An 18,220-nucleotide genomic window follows, 5' to 3' on the forward strand; every position below is an offset into this window, starting at 1 on the left:
GCGTCCGCATCATCATATTTTATTCATTTCTGTCTGGCACATAGATAGCTAACACATACCTACGAGAAAGGTCGTGGACATTCTAGTGGTCTCGATACATTATTCTGTCTGGCATTTGTTAGAGAAAAGTCATGAATATTCTAATGTTTTCTTGTACAGAGAACCTTCAATACATAGAATTATAAATATAGATTATTCACCAAATAGGAAGCTAGTTTACATTCAGAAGCAGAAATATTAAGACTGAAGAATGAATAAGTAAAAAGTCCTAGTTGCAGCAAGTGCAAGTATCAAGATTAGTCAAGAGTGAAAGTGATCAGTTTATTATGGTAAAAGTAAAGGTAGACCAAGATATCTTTTGTATTCCCTCCTTGAGGTTTTTCTCTACCCACCACTGTTGTACTGATGCAGATAGCTGAGCTACATCTCATAAAAATAATAAAGCTGATATCACAGAAAGCCCATCTTTAATTAAGTAGTTCTTACTAGAGAGAGAGAGTTCAAGTGGCTTGTGGCAGGAGGATGTTATGACAAGTTAGGAATTTTGTGTTCTATTTACAAATGTGCATAGTGAGAGAGTTGTGTGAAGTTACAAGATGAGTAGTCTCATGTGTAACTTAACTGAAAGTACCTGTAGATTATTACCTCATGGTGGTAATAAATCCCTGAAATAAGTCTAAAGAATCACAATAGATTCCCAGTAGTGAATCATTCATTACTTTTATTGTTTTCAAGGTAGCGACTTGGAAATGATAATCTTAATGCAAGGTAGCTTTCCAAACAGTATGCAACATTTACTCATTCTTAAGCACATTTATCTTTTGAAAATGGTTTATTGAGATTTCTGCATGTTATTTTTTTATATCAAGTGAATACACATTAAGAATTAAGTTTCACTTGTTTTTCTAGCAAAAAAGGAGGTTCCACACTAAGAAAGGTATTCTTTCAACTGTTAAGCTCTGTTTCCTTCTGAAGTTCTGAATTTCCATTTGGTTTATGTGAGAAATTAAATTATATTCAACCAGTTTATCTTTATTACACACCTTCTTTGCATTAAGTTCCTCACCAAGACTGCTAAGAATATATTCTTTTTCCTCCTCAGAAATACGTGGATGTTTATCAGGAGAATCATAAATGAGGAAAATCCATGGTATAAACCATACAACAGCTAAAGCACCAAAAAAGTAGAACACCAGTGGCCATCCACCAGCAGCAGCTAAGATACCAGACAATCCCATGGAAAGCACACTGCCTAAATTGAGTGCTGTAACACAGAAAAAACTCAAAATAGTTTGAAGTTAATTAATTCATATGGAAGTAAGCTATCTGAGAAAACAAGGGTTATAACTTAATGAACAAATGAAACAGCATGACATATACAAGTTCTATAAAGGAAACCACCAGTTTCTTCTATTTTTTCTGACAGTTCTCTTAAATGCAGAGAATAAAAATTGTAATAACTTAATGAGTTTCTACAAGTTTCAAATGACTGGCAAAAATCAGTAATCACAAATTATACAGGATGTCCCAGGAAGAATGGTCAGTATTCAAGGATATGAGAGGAACAATCATCTGAAGCAAAAAACTTCATACGGATATATCCACTATTTGGGATGGTTTCCAAAATAGAACACATTTAGTGTACATTGTTATTTATTGTCATTATCAATCAACACACAGTCAGGTTTAAACATGTGTACTTGTAGAACAGTTAGTAAACATTACAAGACGTGTTTTACAAAGTATCAATTGTAAAATATGTGTTTATAATACATTCATCTCTAAGCATTATTATTAATGTCACATTATAGGTGTTGTGCAGTTTACAATACATGTTTGAATATCCTGCTGTCCGCTTCAACTCATTTGTGTACTCTTGGGAGAACATGTTGTATTGCTTGTCTGAGTGCCTCTACATGTTCCCCAATGAAGGCAGCAGTGTCCATGTTGCGACCAAGCTGTTCATCTCATGCTTTCACCTTTTATTTGTACACCTCAGACTTCATCCAAACCCACAAACAAAAATCTAATAGCATAAGGTCTGGAAATCTTGGTGGCCACTTAATCGCACTACCGAGACCATTCCAATGATTATGGTAATTGCAGTTGATTTACTTAAGATACTTATTATATTAAATTTAAAAGGCACTAATAAAGAGACATATTCAGTTCATAAGAATCAAACTCATTAACTTACCCTGTAAATTTGTCACAAAGAAATAATAGTCTGTAGTATAATCTCTGCCTTCCCTCCAAATCATAGATCAAGGGTGCTGGCTTTTGAAAAATCACAGTTCACAAACATTGAAAACTAATCCTCCTAAAAATCCAGTTTCAGGTATTTTTGAATGAGCAGCGATTGATGAAGATAAGCAAACTATAGTTTATTTGTTTTTTTTCAGACTAATTGATTAATACAAAAAGTAATCCACAATCCACAGAGAATTGTTTTATTTTTCAAATATTTGTAGACTTTGTATTTCTCATTCACAAAGAATGTAATCCTATCCAAGTTTTTTGGTTCTTGTTATGGACATGCATCAAAGCATTGTCATTTAATTTCTCTTGTGTCATGGTGTTGCAGAGGTAATTTTTAATCTTCTAAGGGTAAAGAAAGAATGTTCTGCTGTACATGTAGAAATTGCTGTATTTAAAGTGATCGTCATAAGTTTCGTCACCTCTGGATTCAATTCTCTGATGTTCATATTTGAGGAAAGGAGTCAAACTAAGTCTTCCATATTTCCACTGAAATAATTTTTACACACATTTCATATCATATTTCTGTGCAAAGTTTAAGTTTCTGGGTCAAAGTCATCCTTATAAAATTCTATAACATTAGTGAAATCTTTAGTTTTGGACATAAGAAATGTTTATATTTGTTTGAACGAAGTGATAGCAGCTTTAGAAAGTCACTCCTTGAAACACTGAATGACACTACCTAAAATCTAAGCAAGGGCTCAATATTTCATCAAAACTTTCATCAGTTTGAGGTAACTTCACAACATCTTGGACACTATTAATATTGTATGTGGTGTTGTTGGAGTTGTAGAAAGAAGTTTTTAAGAAAATCATTCAGTATTTCAGCTGGCTCTAAAATTTTAATACGGAGTGTAGTGACAATGATAAATTCAAAACAACACAAAAAATTGAAGAACTCAGGAATTTATTCTGGAGCATCACCTAACAGGGCAAAAAGGCCAAGGAGCTACAGAATGCATAATGCTAAATGCAGAGACTCAAATATTGTTGGTCATTTGGCAGACATGTGTACAAAATTGGTACTTTCTGTCACATTTGAAAGACAGTTTGTAGCAAGGTCTCGTTTTGCTTTGCTTCTTGGGTCACAAGGTTCAAAGAATGGGCCAAACAAAGAACATATAGAATACGTAGCTCAGTTCTCTGACTTTTGGTTGTTATCCAGAAAAAGCGTTGGTCATGTTTTCCACTCCATCACTAGCAATAACTCTGCATGACTTGATATGTAGAGAAAAATAAATGAAAACATCCATTAAAACTGTCAACAATACTTCAGCTGTAGTAGATTCAGTATTACAGAAACAAAAACTAATTCATTAATTTGAAAATTATACCCACTGACACATCAAAAGCAAATCAAAACTTGCTTGTGTTGACATACATTTCTAGTTTCATCCATAGTTATCAAATGATATTGGGAATAGTTCAAACTTTATCAAATTGTGTAAGACTTCGTTATCTGTAATAGAACCTGTTTCATTTGTTATGTTGTGTGAAAGCCATTTGTACTTTGTATACTCAAGCCAACAGGACAAATCACAGTTATCTGCAGCCACTAACTCTAATAATTATTAATATTAGAATTTTCATCTGTGGGGCCAAGGATTGCTAACTCTGCACCATGAGATAATGCAGTGAAGATAACATTCTCAACAGAAATACTCTTTCTATCTTCATTTCTCCCTCCTTATCCTTAGACATTAAATGCTGCCTATTCACACCTTTATCAACTGCATTTTTCCTACTACAGCAAGAAATATGATAATTTGACTTTTCACAAAAGCAGACTTTTCTAACGCTTTGTTTCGAGAAGAAAACCTGACCTCAATGAATGCTTTTATCACATCCTTGTCTTATTCAGTTTCCTTTCCAAAGGTCCACTAGAGGAACTCATTTCTTTACTTATATGATGAAACACTTTACCACACTTCTCATCTTTCCACTGTTTTGAAAGGTGTGGTCACCACCAACATGACTAGTTTTCTTTGTTTTATTTAATAAAACAGCTGAATTGGAACCATCAGGAGCGCTATGTGCATACATTGTAGCTGAATCATATTTCTTCATTAATCAGGGAACAATGAATATATCCATTACAAAAACCAACTACAACAAAGAAATAAAGAACATAAATGTAATTATAAATAATTGTCAATGATACTGTGTTATGCAAAAAAGATGTAAACTTGGGTGGTTTAAATTCCCACCAGCCATTGGGCAATGACTGGCAGAGATTTTCATGAGACAGAAGTGCTGAGCATTTGTCAGTTGTTTCTGGAGGACTGAGAAGGGCTACGCTGTGCTTGCATGGGTCAGCACAACAGCGAAACATCTGGCTATAGGTACCCAGCTCGTGCAGTCGGCAATGCAGGAACATCCATTCTAATGGAAGCATCTCTGAGCTGTTACTGTTGAGCACTAATTTGGGCACTGAAGTGACCAAGTGTTGCCCACCACACTCACACCAAAATACCAGCCTAGATGCACCCAGGTATGGTGCAGTATCAAAGCATCTAATTATAATGGAATGGGGTGGGAGCATGAGGTACCTGGTCAACAATGGTTCGGATTTGTCCATTTTCCATTGGACGATGTTAAGAGACCTTAGAAAGACTGAAACTCTGTGTCTCATGGCAGCAAACAATTTCCACCATAAAAACATAGGATATTCATCACCAGAATGTAGACTACGTACTGCTCTGCACATCCACATGGAGATTCACTAGACTGACTTTAACAAGCCAATCCTGGTCACAGATTTCCTCATCCACCACAAGCTGCTTGCTGACATTGGAGTCATACAGCTGATCAACTCGACAATGAGTCTGGAGATAATAGGATAGTGACAGCAGGCAGTGTTCTTCAGCTTAGAACCTGTGGCGTGCCCCAGACCGCTATGGGTGCAGCACTCCAACAATGTGTTGGCAGCAGCTCGCAGTCACTAGGCTTCTTTTTGCACAAGCTATCAGTGTCACAATCTTGTGGAGTGCTTACAACTGCAAGTTGCTTGCAGTCTATCATGTGGTGAAATACTTCTGTTCATCAGTAAAAGTCCCTCCTTTCATTATTTTCCCCTACCACAAGCCGATAACTCACGTGTTTTGGAGCAACTGTTCACCACATCAGCGACAACAGCTGGATTAAGTGTCGCAGTTCACCACTGACATTTGACCCGTTACTGGGATGGACATCATTGCCGACTGCTTGTCTCACGATTGTGCTGCTATGCCCTCTCCTGTCAATTTTGAGGACGTCGCGCAAAAACAGGAGAGTAATGAACTATTGGACAGCTTTGCCATGACACATACAGCCGCCTACAGCTGGAACTAATACCCATTTCTGGTTCCTCCCGCAAGATTTGGTGCGACGTTTTGACAGGTGCACATCAGCTATTTCTGCCAGGAAATTCCAGTGCAGCACATTCAACTGCATCTATGGGCTATCACATCCTGGTGTAGACACCACTGTGATGCTTATGATTCCACGTTTCATCTGGATGGGATTCCAGAAAGAATGCCGGTAAAGGGCATGTACTTGCACCATGTGCCAGCATGGCAAAGTTGGGAGACATACCCATGCACCCATCAGCACCTTCCTTGATGTGACACGCTGCTTCACACATGTCCATGTAGACATCATGGACCTATTTACTCTGTCCCAAGGAGAGCGGAATCTACTGATAATGATGGACAGTTTCACATGCTGGCCAGAGGCAACGCCACTGAGACCATCGCCACTGCCTTCTGTGAAACTTGGGTGGCATGTTTTGGCTGTCCCTGTCTGATAACAACAGACTGCAGCTGCAGTTCACCAATGTGCTGGTTACACATGTTACCTGACTGTGTGGTGTGCCACTACATTGAATGCCCAGCTACTACCCAGTGTCTAACAGCATAGTCGAACGGCTTCATCCAACACTGAAAGTGTCCCTGATGTGTCACAGCGTTGCCTGGATGGAGGCACTTCTGCTCATACTCTCAGCCTGCAAATAACACCAAAGGATAAGATTGGTGTTTCACCTGTAGAGACTTCATCCACAGTCAATCGCTCACAAGCCCTGGTGAATTCATGCAGGAGGTAACACTGCCACACAATGCCTCAGCCCCACCACTGGCAGCCAGTGTGGCATGGCACTAGCAAAGTGTTTGTTCACATCAACTTACAGCACGTGCTGTGTTATGCGTAGATGCAGTACAGCCACCACTTAGGCTGCCCTCCACATCACACAGTCACCCGTGATGAGAAGACTCAGCAGATAAAATGTAACAGCAAATTGACTAAAGTTTCCATTGACTGACTCAAAGTGGCTTATGTCTTGACTGTACCAGCTGCTGTTCAGTTTCTCAGCCTGGCAGAGGACCTGTTAATGGATTATGCTCCTCATGCAACCAGTCAGGCAGAGCCCCCCCCCCCCCCCCATAACTGCCAGTGATGCACGGACACTGCCAGCTATCACCCTGCAGCAATGTGTGCCTCAGCCTACCTCCACCCCAGCCTAGCAGCTGCCCAGACCCTGACTCCCTCAAGCATACCAGCCCCCTACCACAGCAGCCAACAGACTTCATCATAAGAGCCAGCCGCCATGTCTGCTTCAAATGTCCATGATGCCTTCAAATGCCCACGCTGCAACATAATGACTTCACACTGCAGAACTCAGCCAGCACACACCCCACCTGCTGCCTACCATTGAGACACTGTCTCTGGCAGGTCGCCTCACCAGCCATGATCTCACCTCCAATAGAGCTTCAGACATTGCCACCCATCTCCCTGACTGTTTGTCTGTTGCAGCTCCTGGACTCACTGCCACACCTCTCTGGCTCTGGCACGCCATGCATTGAGGCTGAATTGACCCCCACAACTGTCACTGTGTCACCTTCCCATTGAGCTCCAAACACTGGCCCCCACACTACTGGGCCTGTCTGGACCAGCATTTTGGTCCCGATGACAACCGCATTTGCATGAGCCTAGACTCTCCATAGTCTCTGGACTTCTGCTGCCATACACATCAAGGCACATCAACTGCCACTCCAGGTTTCTGCTGCCTAATCACGACTGACAAGCCCATTGCCATTGCACTCACACTGACGCCAGCATGAAGTGCATGAGCTCCAAACATACGCTGGCTGCAGACAGTTTCCTTTCACTTCTTACGGCTACAGAGCTTGCTCCCCAAGAGGGATGGTGGTGCACCAGTATTCACGCATGAGCACAGATTTTACCATTAGGTCAACGTTTGGCTTTGCTGCAACACCAACAGGCACAGAAGAGACAAAGCAAAAGCTAGTGCAAGCTAGACCCCATGCTGTGTGAATGTTTACTCCGACTGTAGATTCTGTTAGTCATGGACCATGTGGGTCGAGCAAAATGTACGCTCCCCACTGACACACTAGAGTATCTGAACAGCACCGATTGTTCACTGCATTCCATTGCATCCATGAATTAAATGGAGCCCCACAAAGTGAATGTAATTTGTGTGTTTGGTCGGACATGCATCATTCGGCTCTTCGCAACCACTGTGTGCCTGATCACTGAGGAGTGTGCACCCTCTGGTATAAATTGAGCTATTTACCACAGTCACACAACCACGGAATGAGAACATTTCAGACAGTATTTTTGCAAGTTCTTTAGTGCATCTACCTTTGCCAATAAATATATTATTATATAATCACATGTTTGATAAATTAGCATTAGCTGAGCCTACATCTTGAACTTAGTGCATGGGCATGGCAGTAAAAGCTGGCTCACCAAATGACAGACTTGAAAGCGGTGAAAATAACCCAATTCCTACTTCAGTATTAAGGAGATTAAATGATGATTGTCATTTAAACAGTGACAAAATTCAAGTCAAGTGGCATTGTCAGCAATGTGAAGATTGTGGACACACTGCATGTGAAATGGATATGTTTTCTGCCTGCAGTGTTTGCCATACACTTGTTCTTGGGAGAGTGATACATGCAGAAAGTGTAAAAAAAGCACCTTGCACTGGCAATAGGACAACACTGCATCATTTAAAAAATGTATTCCTGCATAGGTTGTTGAACTGTACATACAGAAGAAAAATGGGAACGTGGAAGAATACTTTTCATTCAATGTGCTGAAAACTCTTAATCACTCTACGATCAGGTATCAACATATCGAAAAGCACTGACAGTATTTTTCAACAGCAGTTGGAGAGCTGCCTTCACAGCAGCCATGAACATACTCCGTATCTGCATATTTTTCGTTAGTGTGGATGTGTGACATTTTACATAATGCATATAAAACATCAAACATCAAAGTGGATGGGGGTAAGACACATAATGTGCACACCACTAGCCCAAAAACAAATGTACATTAAATGTATTCTATCTTGAAAACCATTCAGAACAAGGCATGTGTCCAAATGAAGTATTTTGCTTCAAATGAGTGTTCCTGTCATATCCCTGAATATTGACTATTCCTCCTGGGACACCCTGTATAATTTTTTGGACAGTAGGATGAATAAAACTATTACAATGGAGAACAGGAAGGATAACTGGAAGTGGCTGCAATGACAATTGATATAAAAAGGTTTCCTAGTATCAGATATGATTCTCGGAAGTACAAAGGAATAGGTACGCATATTCAGAGCTGCTGAAAAAGTAAAACTGTGAGCGCTGTTACTAATTTTTTGTCACATAATATAAATGGATAGATAAAAAATCTACTGATCAAGTGGTGGCAGAAGAAGTCACACACAAAAGTTAAGGAAATGTGCAAGTTTTCAAAGCAAAATTACAGACCAATATCCTTAACATCAGCTTGCTGCAGATCCTAGAGCATGTTCTGAGTTCAAATGTAATAAATTTCCTAGAGACTGAAAAGCTCATGTCCATGAATCATCACTCGTGTGAAACACAGCTTGCTCTTTTCTCACATGATGTGGATGAAGTTTCCATATTTCTAATTTTCTGAAAAGTAGATGAAGAGCAACAGACAGATTCCATATTTCTAGATTTTTGAAAAGCATTTGACATAGACTCCCACTGCAGACCATTAACAAAGGTACATCCTATGGAATAGGCTCCCAGATATGTCACTAGCTTGAAGACTTCTAAAGTAATAGAACCCCATATGCTGTCCTCAATGGTGAGTGTTCATTAGGGACAGGGGTGACATCAGGAGTGCCCCAGGGAAGTGCGATAGGACTGTTGCTATTTTCTATATACATAAATGATATGGCTGACAGGGTTGGCAGCAATCTGCCGTTGTTTGCTGGTGGTGCCATGGTGCACAGGACACTGTCTAGGATAGGTGACTGTTGGTTGATACAAGATGACCTAGACCAAATTTCTAATTTTTGTGATGAATTGCAGCTGGCTCTTAATGTAGAAAAATGTAAGATAAAGCAGATGAGTAGAAAAAACAAACCTGTAATGTTTGAATATAGCAATAGTAGTGTGTTGTTTGACACAGTCACACCTTTTAAATTTCTGGGCATAAAGTTGCAAAGTGATCTGAAATGGAACGAGCATATGAGGATTGTAGTAGGGAAGGTAAATGGTTAATTTTGGTTTATTGGGAGAATTTTAGGAAAGTATAGTTCATGTGTGAAGGAGACAGCATATAGAGTGCTAGTTCAACCTATTCTTGAGTACTCCTCAAGTGTTTGGGATCCGCACCACTTAGGATAGAAAGAAGACATTAAAGCAATTCAGAGGCAACCTTCTAGATTTGTTACTGGTCGGTTCAGTCAGCATGCAAGTGTTATGGATTTGCATTGGGAACTCAAGTGCCCTGGATGGAAGAAAACATTCATTTCAAAGACCACTACTAAGAAAGTTTAGAGAACCAGCATTTGAAGCTGACTGAAGAACGATGCTACTGCTGCCAATATACATTTCGCATAGGGACCTTGAAGATAAGATATTAGAAATAAGGACTAATATGGAGGTATATAGTTAGTCATTTTTCCATCACTCAGTTTGCAAGAAGAACAGGGAAGAAAACAACAAGTTATGGTACAGGTACCTTCTGCCTTGCACCGTATGTTGATTTGCAGTGTATGTATGTAGATGTAGATGTAAAGGCTATCATAAAGAAATGCCATTTCAATTTCAGATTTACTTATATGATATTGTATACTACTTTCTTGTTGCCAAATGTAAACTGTTGACTGTTAAAATTGATTTCTGCAGAGACTGTTCATTCAAGAGCTTGCCACTTTACAAACTGATGATAACCTGGAATTTTAAGCTCAGAGTTCTGTACAATTTCCCTAGCACAGGATTCTTGCACAGGACTATCCATAAAAGTGGATTATCTTTAAAACAGAGAAAACAAATACTTCACTAGGTCTTTAAGGGTTTGTTTAATAACATCAAGTTTCAAATGCAGAGGCCTACTCAGCAAATTTCCATTTGAGAAGTCACAATGATCACATTGTACATAACAACATATAGCCATAAAATATTTATGAATCACCTTCTGAGAGAAGTCAAATAACGTGTCATTACCTTTCACACATATCTATCAGCCAATGATAGTGACACTAAAATTACCTAAAATTACACTAATCTGGAGTCACACAGATGCATAGAGGCAATTGCGTTTTCCACATGCCATATTCAATTAGACCAAGGAGTGGCATAAATATTACTATTTCCCCTGCGAAATACTCTTTGGTGACTTGTGCAGCTTTGTCTTGCATACCTGAAAAGATTACACCTGACAGTCTTGTCCTTTCTTCTGGAGGAAACCACTTTGAAACCAATGATTGCAATGAAGGAACAACAACCCCCTGAAAGTGAAACAAATGATGCAGTAATATTTATAATAATATAATAAAGGTGAATGCACTGAGAACTTTAAAAATATGATAAAAGAAAAAGAAAGCTTGTTAATTTTTAGAAACAAGTAGTCAATTAGAAAACAGTAAATGGCCATCACATATCATATAAACGCATTTAAGAAAACTTGTAAGTAACTTTTATTTCACATCATATTGTTTATCATGGGAAATGGCTATGGAACATGTGACTGATTAACAAATGATATATAAGTGTCCAATTAGTAAATGGCAATGCTAGTTTATTACTTTATCTGAAGGTCATATTTACAAGCACAAGCCACTGAGGGCACAGAGGATAGTGCAACTGTAGGGTAAATCCCTACAGTTGCACTATCCTCCTTGCACGCTCCCCGTGAGACTCACATTCCCAACTTAATGTCCACACACTACATTCATAGTGCCCCTGCCCATTACTCGCAGCAAACAATCTTACCAAGTCCTGTAAGAGTTCGGGCAATGCGTGTGCATCCAGCACAGAAGAAGATGGTCAATGGCCGGTTTGCCTTAACTATATGAATATGGGATCTGTTCTTTCAGACATGTCCAAAGAATGGCCTTTCCCCTCCCCCACTGTTGCAGTGTGCTCCTGTTGGTTCTCCCCTCACTAATGCCCCAACCCCATTTGTATCTCCAGCATTCCAAACTGTCATTCCTAGTCTGAAACTCACACATGCAATGTTAGCAGTAAATTCATGTGATTTTGTAAATTTCTGGTGTAGTGTGCCACACAGAGATATTTGCCTAGTTTTCATAAATGTTTGGCAGAGAATCGCACCAAATACCAGTTTCTACAACATGCAACGCTATTTATGGTTCTGTGGATAATTATACCCATTTTTTAAGAAGTCGTTCATTTTATTGCTATTTTATCGATTTTAACTTCACTTTTCTTACGAAGATACATGTAAATATGGGTTTTGTGACTAATTTTACAGATTTTTTTTTTAAACTGGCAAATATAAATAAAGATTTCACTGCTATTTTACCTGTTTTCCAGAAACACACACAAGTATGTGGCTTTAAATTTTAATAACTGTCACCACCATTAGGACACTACTTACAGTTTGTAGGCTATTAGTTAAAATTTTATTTTTGTCGTGGAATTTCGTAAATACCTACTTTCTCAAGAAGACACACAAAATACAGAGCTATAAAATGTGTAAATGTAACGTGTAACACAGCAGTGCATGTCCTGCGAGCACACCAACATACTATTGTACTGTATTGTATTGGGATAGTTTGATGACTTTCTCCCACTTTTCAAGAAACACAGTTAAACATGTTGCATTAAATTTTTAATAACTATCACCACCAAATGTATGTTGCTAGTTACAGTTTTAGCACATTTCGTAGCTATTTTACTGACTTTTCAAGAAGATGTATGTACAGCATATCGCTAATAACTTTTGCACCTGCACTTCTCCTGCTAACATCACTACCAAGGATAAGAAATAGGAGACCTGAGTGCTTTATTTGAAAACTAACTACACGATGGAGGACCACTCTCCAGCCAGCAGTTGTGGCCGAGCGGTTCTAGGCTCTTCAGTCCAGAACCACACTGCTGCTACGGTCGCAGGCTCGAATCCTGGCTCGGTCATGGATGTGTGTGATGTCCTTAGGTTAGTTAGGTTTAAGTAGTTCTAAGTCAAGGGGACTGATGACCTCCGATGTTAAGTCCCATAGTGCTCAGAGCCATTTGAACCACTGTCCAACTGTTTGGATTGCATGTGAACGCCAGAGTAGGCTGGTGGAGTGCCATGTTTCTGCAGAACTCTGTGGCCGCCTAACATACAAACACCCCACCCACTGTCGCCGCTGCTGCTTCACAATTTAGTACTGCCATGAGATAACTCCTGGGATAGTACACAAATAACTGCAATGTCTGTATTCAAACAAACACCACACAGCGTAGTGCCCCCTTAAAAACAAGCAAAACAGTAGCTTCTGTACTTCGTACAGCAATTCCTATCACACTACAGAACACTCAGCGCCTTCACCACAACAATGTGCTTCTGAATATGTGATGCCATCCAGGCCAAGGGAGCCCCATAACAGACCTACGTGAAAAACAAAATGCAGGTACCTCCCCTCCTTTCCCCATCCCTTATGACGACTCACTTTCAAAAGCATTGTCATCTGTAACGTCCGGTTAGATGGGGGCAAGGCTTCTATATCCCCGCCAGACACTTGAATGGGGCAGAAGTCTTTAAGGCTTGGAGGGCGTCAAAAGAACACAACACACCTCTGAGCCCACTAAATCATACTTGACGTAAGGAAGAACAAGAGTAGAGATACACGTCAATATGAAGCAGAGCATAGAAGCACATAAACAGTGATAAAGACAAGTGTCCCGAGACAATAAAATGGAAAATGAACAAATTTAATAATTATAACTGTTGTTGTTGTTGTCTTATGGTAGTATAACAATATAAACCACAGGTTACTTTCTAGAAATAAATACTCTTTGCTAAGGAAGATGTTACTTACTGAAGCAGCTCCCTCCAGAGCTCGTACAACCATAAAGAAGTATGTGTTCACGTATGCTGTCCATGGCGATACGACGGTGAGGAGCCCAGCGATAAATAAACCAGGCCCACATATATACCGAGCTCCATATTTTTCACCGAGAAAACCACCAAGAAGCTGTGTGGCAACATACCCATAGTAGTAAGAAGCTAGCACTTCGGCCTGTGTCTGCGCATCCCAGTCAAAGTCACCAGTAGTCTGAAATCATAAACGGGAAAGTAAATATTAATGAATTTTAGCTTAGGACTGTCTACATGCAGCGGAATAACGGTAGTATTTGATTTGCGTCTCGTCACAGTATTTTAAGGTACTGTGTGTAAACTTTTAGTTACACACAGTCCTGAATCGGTAAAGTCGGTAAACGTCGGGAGGCTTCGGTAGGCACGCAGTTTCGACTGCTGCCAACATTACGTAGCTGACTGTGTTGTACAAGGTAGCCATTGTCGTCTGCTTCGTTATTGTTTTGCGCTATACTGTTCTGCGTGTTTTTATTGTGCAGTTGTGCTAAACATTATCAAAATGAGTGAAGAGGCAGTTGCTGGCCCATCTTGGGAGTCGCCAACAACCCCTACCGGTAGGCCTACGGTTAGAAGGAAACCAGTACAGTATTACGTAGCGATGCTCGCAAAATTATATTGCGTGTGACTGAATGCTGGGAAAGGGAGCAAAAAAAAAAAAATGCTTCACCGATTTACAAATCTTCAGTGAGAGCTGCTACATACACAGGACAAAGCATGCGTAGCATTGGAAGATTCAAACAGTTTTCCAAGAATCATCCTGGCGTATCACCACAAACGCCTGGCAAGAAAAGGTGAGGTTCCATCTCAGATATTTTGTTCGCGATCACTTTGAAGGAGCCCCCTATTTCGTCCAAATTACCTTATATTTCATTTTTCCTTGCTACCGCATTGCTTTGTATGGAAACACCACTGGTTACTGTATTATTTCGAAACAAATTCATATTACAGTACATTTCCAAATGGTTTGTGAGCGCATAGTAGACAAACATACATGCATTCATTTTATATATATATATATATATATATATATATATATATATATATATATTTTAATGTACATGACGATTTCAGTTTCGTTTAGGAACAACATTTAAAGCGAGTTTTACTTCCAAGCCTTTCGTCTGCTTTCGTGTAAGCATGACGCGCAATTTGTAGTGCCAGCACTGCAACTGGTAGGCTTGCCTTGTCCCCCCCCCCCCCCAACGGCTTCTCCCTCCTCGCCAGCCAGTGCTTGCTTCCTCCTCTCCCCGCACTCCCCTCACAACTCAGCTGTCTTAAGTTAACACACTGTATCAGCAGGTGGCTAAAATACATATATAGTTTCATTTGTGTGCAGCACTTTCAAATTACATATTCAGCTATTGTGCATGCAAGCTACCAACAACAGTTCTGATCCAGGCATCTGTGCTTGACCTCTTTCATCTAAATAACAATTAGAGAATTTGCCTGACGATGTCTTTGTTGCACAATGTTCGTAACATTCACAAAGGCACAGATTGTTCTTCCTGAATCCGCGAAAGTTTCAGTTCAGTTACAAGTACACAGCTTACAACAGCCATATGGACCAGTGCTCGGCAACCCGTGAGGTTCGTGAAACCTCTCTTAGATACCACCAACAGAGCTTGACCATTTTTCGACTACCAATTCTTTCATGCACCATTGTGACACGTGGTCAAATATTGTTGCCCCAAATGAGCAATTCCAAACACTGTGAAATTAGCTCTGTTCGTAGCAATTTTTTGCAGATGAAATGTCAGCCCTCAATAAAAAGCTTTATCTAAATTGTTGTTGGTGTTTAGCTTCTTGCAGACTTCATGGCTGCTAATGTGTCGACATTGCTTAACATTTAGCTTCGAGGTGCACCTTTGATACCAAAATTTCCAGACTGGAAACGGCGTAATCACCTTCTTGACACATATACTGATATTGCATAGTGTTCAAAAACATCAGAAATTTATTCCTTTTTTGTAAACAAATTTCTGCTCAGACATGTTACGTGTTTCCAATCAGTTTCAAAATTCATAACTTTCTAATGTAGATTGAAGGTGGAGGGAGGATAAAGGGAAGGAACTAATGATATTAGCTACGTCGGGACTTTTATGTGTAATCAGTGGTGATGAGTAAAAATATGTGCCAGACTGGGACTCGAACCCGGAATCGCCTGCTTCTTTTTTATTTTATTATTTTTTTTTATCTCGTTTTGCGTTCTATTCATTCGGGGCGAACGTCCCATGACGCTTGTTCAAGTTCATCGTTAATCCATTAACTCAGTTTTTTATTACAGACGGCAGCTAACCCTTTGACCGAACACGCTGAGCTACCATGCCGGCGTTTCTTTGGCAATTGTATTAATCAGTGCCACTCATCTACATCTAGATCTACATCCATACTCCGCAAGCCACCTGACGGTGTGTGGCGGGGGTTACCCTGAGTACCTCTATCGGTTCTCCCTTCTATTCCAGTCTCGTATTGTTGTCAGTGAGCCTGTGTGTGATCTCTAATATATCTGATTTTATCCTCATGGACTCTTCGCTAGATATACGTAGGAGGGAGCAATGTACTGTTTGACCCCTCGGTGAAGGTACGTTCTCGAAACTTCAACAAAAGCCCGTACCGAGCTACTGAGCGTCTCTCTTGCAGAGCTTTCCACTGGAGTTTAGATCATCTCCGTAACGCTTTCGCGATTACTAAATGATCTTGTAACGAAGCGCGCTGCTCTTCGTTGGATCTTCTCTATCTCTTCTATTAACCCCATCTGGTACGGATCTCACACTGGTGAGCAGTATTCAAGCAGTGGGCGAACAAGCGTACTGTAACCTACTTCCTTTGTCTCCGGACTGCATTTCCTTAGGGTTCTTCCAATGAATCTGCGTCTGGCATCTGCTTTACCGACGATTAATGTTATATGGTCATTCCATTTTAAATCACTCCTAACGCGTACTCCCATATAATTTATGGAATTAACTGCTTCCAGTTGCTGACCTGCTATATTGTAGCTAAATGGTAAAGGATCTTTCTATGTATTTGCAGCACATTACACTTGTCTACATTGAGATTCAATTGCCATTCCCTGCACCGTGCGTCAATTCGTTGCAGATTCTCCTGCACTTCAGTACAATTTTCCATTGTTACAACCTCTCGATATACTACAGCATCATCCGCAAAAAGCCTCTGCGAACTTCCGATGTTATCCAGTCAGACACAGTGTTTACTGTACATGCTCCCTGGGCGACTCGGACTCCGCCTAGCGCGACCTATCCGTAGTCCTTGCCCATGTGCTCCATGCTCGCTAACTTTAGATTTCTGCTGGAGGTCGAATATAAATGTGCATCCACACTGAAGTTTGGGGATTCATTTCTGATCGAGAGGAAATTACATGACTGCATGGTGTCTGTACTTTCGGACATGCCCGAAAGAACAGATACTACACATTCTTATAATTATAGTCTTTCCTGGGGTAGGTTCTACTATGTGCTTGGGCAGTCACAGATTGGAATACTATCTCCAAAATTATAAATCGAAAAGCCATCTACTACAAAATACTAACAAACTTTTCCTCCAACCCCTTATGTTGTGTTCGTTTTTTTCTTAAATTGCAGTAAATCATGCGTTCTCCATTTCTTCAAAAGCCTATGTATATAGTTCTAACTTTTTTCTTCTTATGTAAAAGTATACATTTAAAAAATTCACTCTTTCACTAAATTATCATACATTTCTCACTGTAAGAGAATTTTTAAAAATGTTATTGTCAAAGCAAAGAAATTTCTTTTTAAAATTGTTTTTAATTCAACAATATCGAAATATTTTCAAGTACTAAATGGCTAGCAACCTCCGGTCTTCTTCGAAGGTGACTTACAAAAATGAGTTGAAACTAATTACATTTATTGTAAAACAATGATTTCAACAATATTTTTACAAAAAATACTACGAACTTAGAATATGTATATCTATGTGTACTCTCACACGTCAGCGCATTATGAGCGGTCATCCACTGTGTAAATGAGAGCACCTAGATCAGATGAGGAGCACGTGATAAACGAAACGTAGGCCTACATAATAAATGTTAGCGAGAGGGTCAAGTCATCGTCGATGAATGTACGAGTAGAGAAAATGGGAAAATCTGCTGATTACAGTGATTTTAGAAATGCTTAGATTGTGATGCAAGTACGAGTGACTGAACAGAATAAGTGAAACTCTTCGTACAATTAAGCACATCAGCTAGCATCCAAGCAAGGTAAACAAATTACAGGGAAGCCATTAGAAAATTGCAAGAGGTTGAACGTATCATTGAAAAATGTGGATTTCTGGGGCTAGACCAGTCTATAAAGTAGAATTTTCGTTTGTCAGTGGTTGAAGTGGAGCGCGAAATCTATCGCACATAGGTGAACGTGAGTTCGACAGCACACAACTAGCATCTGTGCTTTTGTTGATACCATTAAGATAGTAGGGGGCATAGATGCATTGCGATTCGGCCGCAGAATGAAGGAAACTAACTGCCTGATCATATGTCGAAGATCATATCGACACACGCTATCTTCCAGCAGAATTCCTCCTCGAGATATATATCACAGGACCGAAATAGGCTGAAGGCGGCAGTATTATGCCAGGA

The 18,220-nt window shown here is 39.9% G+C and overlaps 1 protein-coding gene across 1 annotated transcript in view; it reads right to left on the bottom strand.

The window, feature by feature from the left end:
* Positions 1–18,220, bottom strand: part of LOC124775486 (sialin-like) — a 140,869-nt gene that overhangs the window by 121,914 nt on the left and 735 nt on the right. The window contains exons 2-4 of the mRNA XM_047250319.1: positions 13,553–13,789; positions 10,927–11,014; positions 1,044–1,264 (exon numbers count right to left, since the gene is read on the bottom strand). Of these exons, the coding sequence (XP_047106275.1) occupies positions 1,044–1,264; positions 10,927–11,014; positions 13,553–13,789 (546 nt within the window). The remainder of the gene's footprint in view (positions 1–1,043; positions 1,265–10,926; positions 11,015–13,552; positions 13,790–18,220) is intronic.

Source organism: Schistocerca piceifrons, chromosome 2 (genome assembly GCF_021461385.2).
Source record: "Schistocerca piceifrons isolate TAMUIC-IGC-003096 chromosome 2, iqSchPice1.1, whole genome shotgun sequence".
Classification (NCBI taxonomy): Eukaryota; Metazoa; Arthropoda; class Insecta; order Orthoptera; family Acrididae; genus Schistocerca; species Schistocerca piceifrons.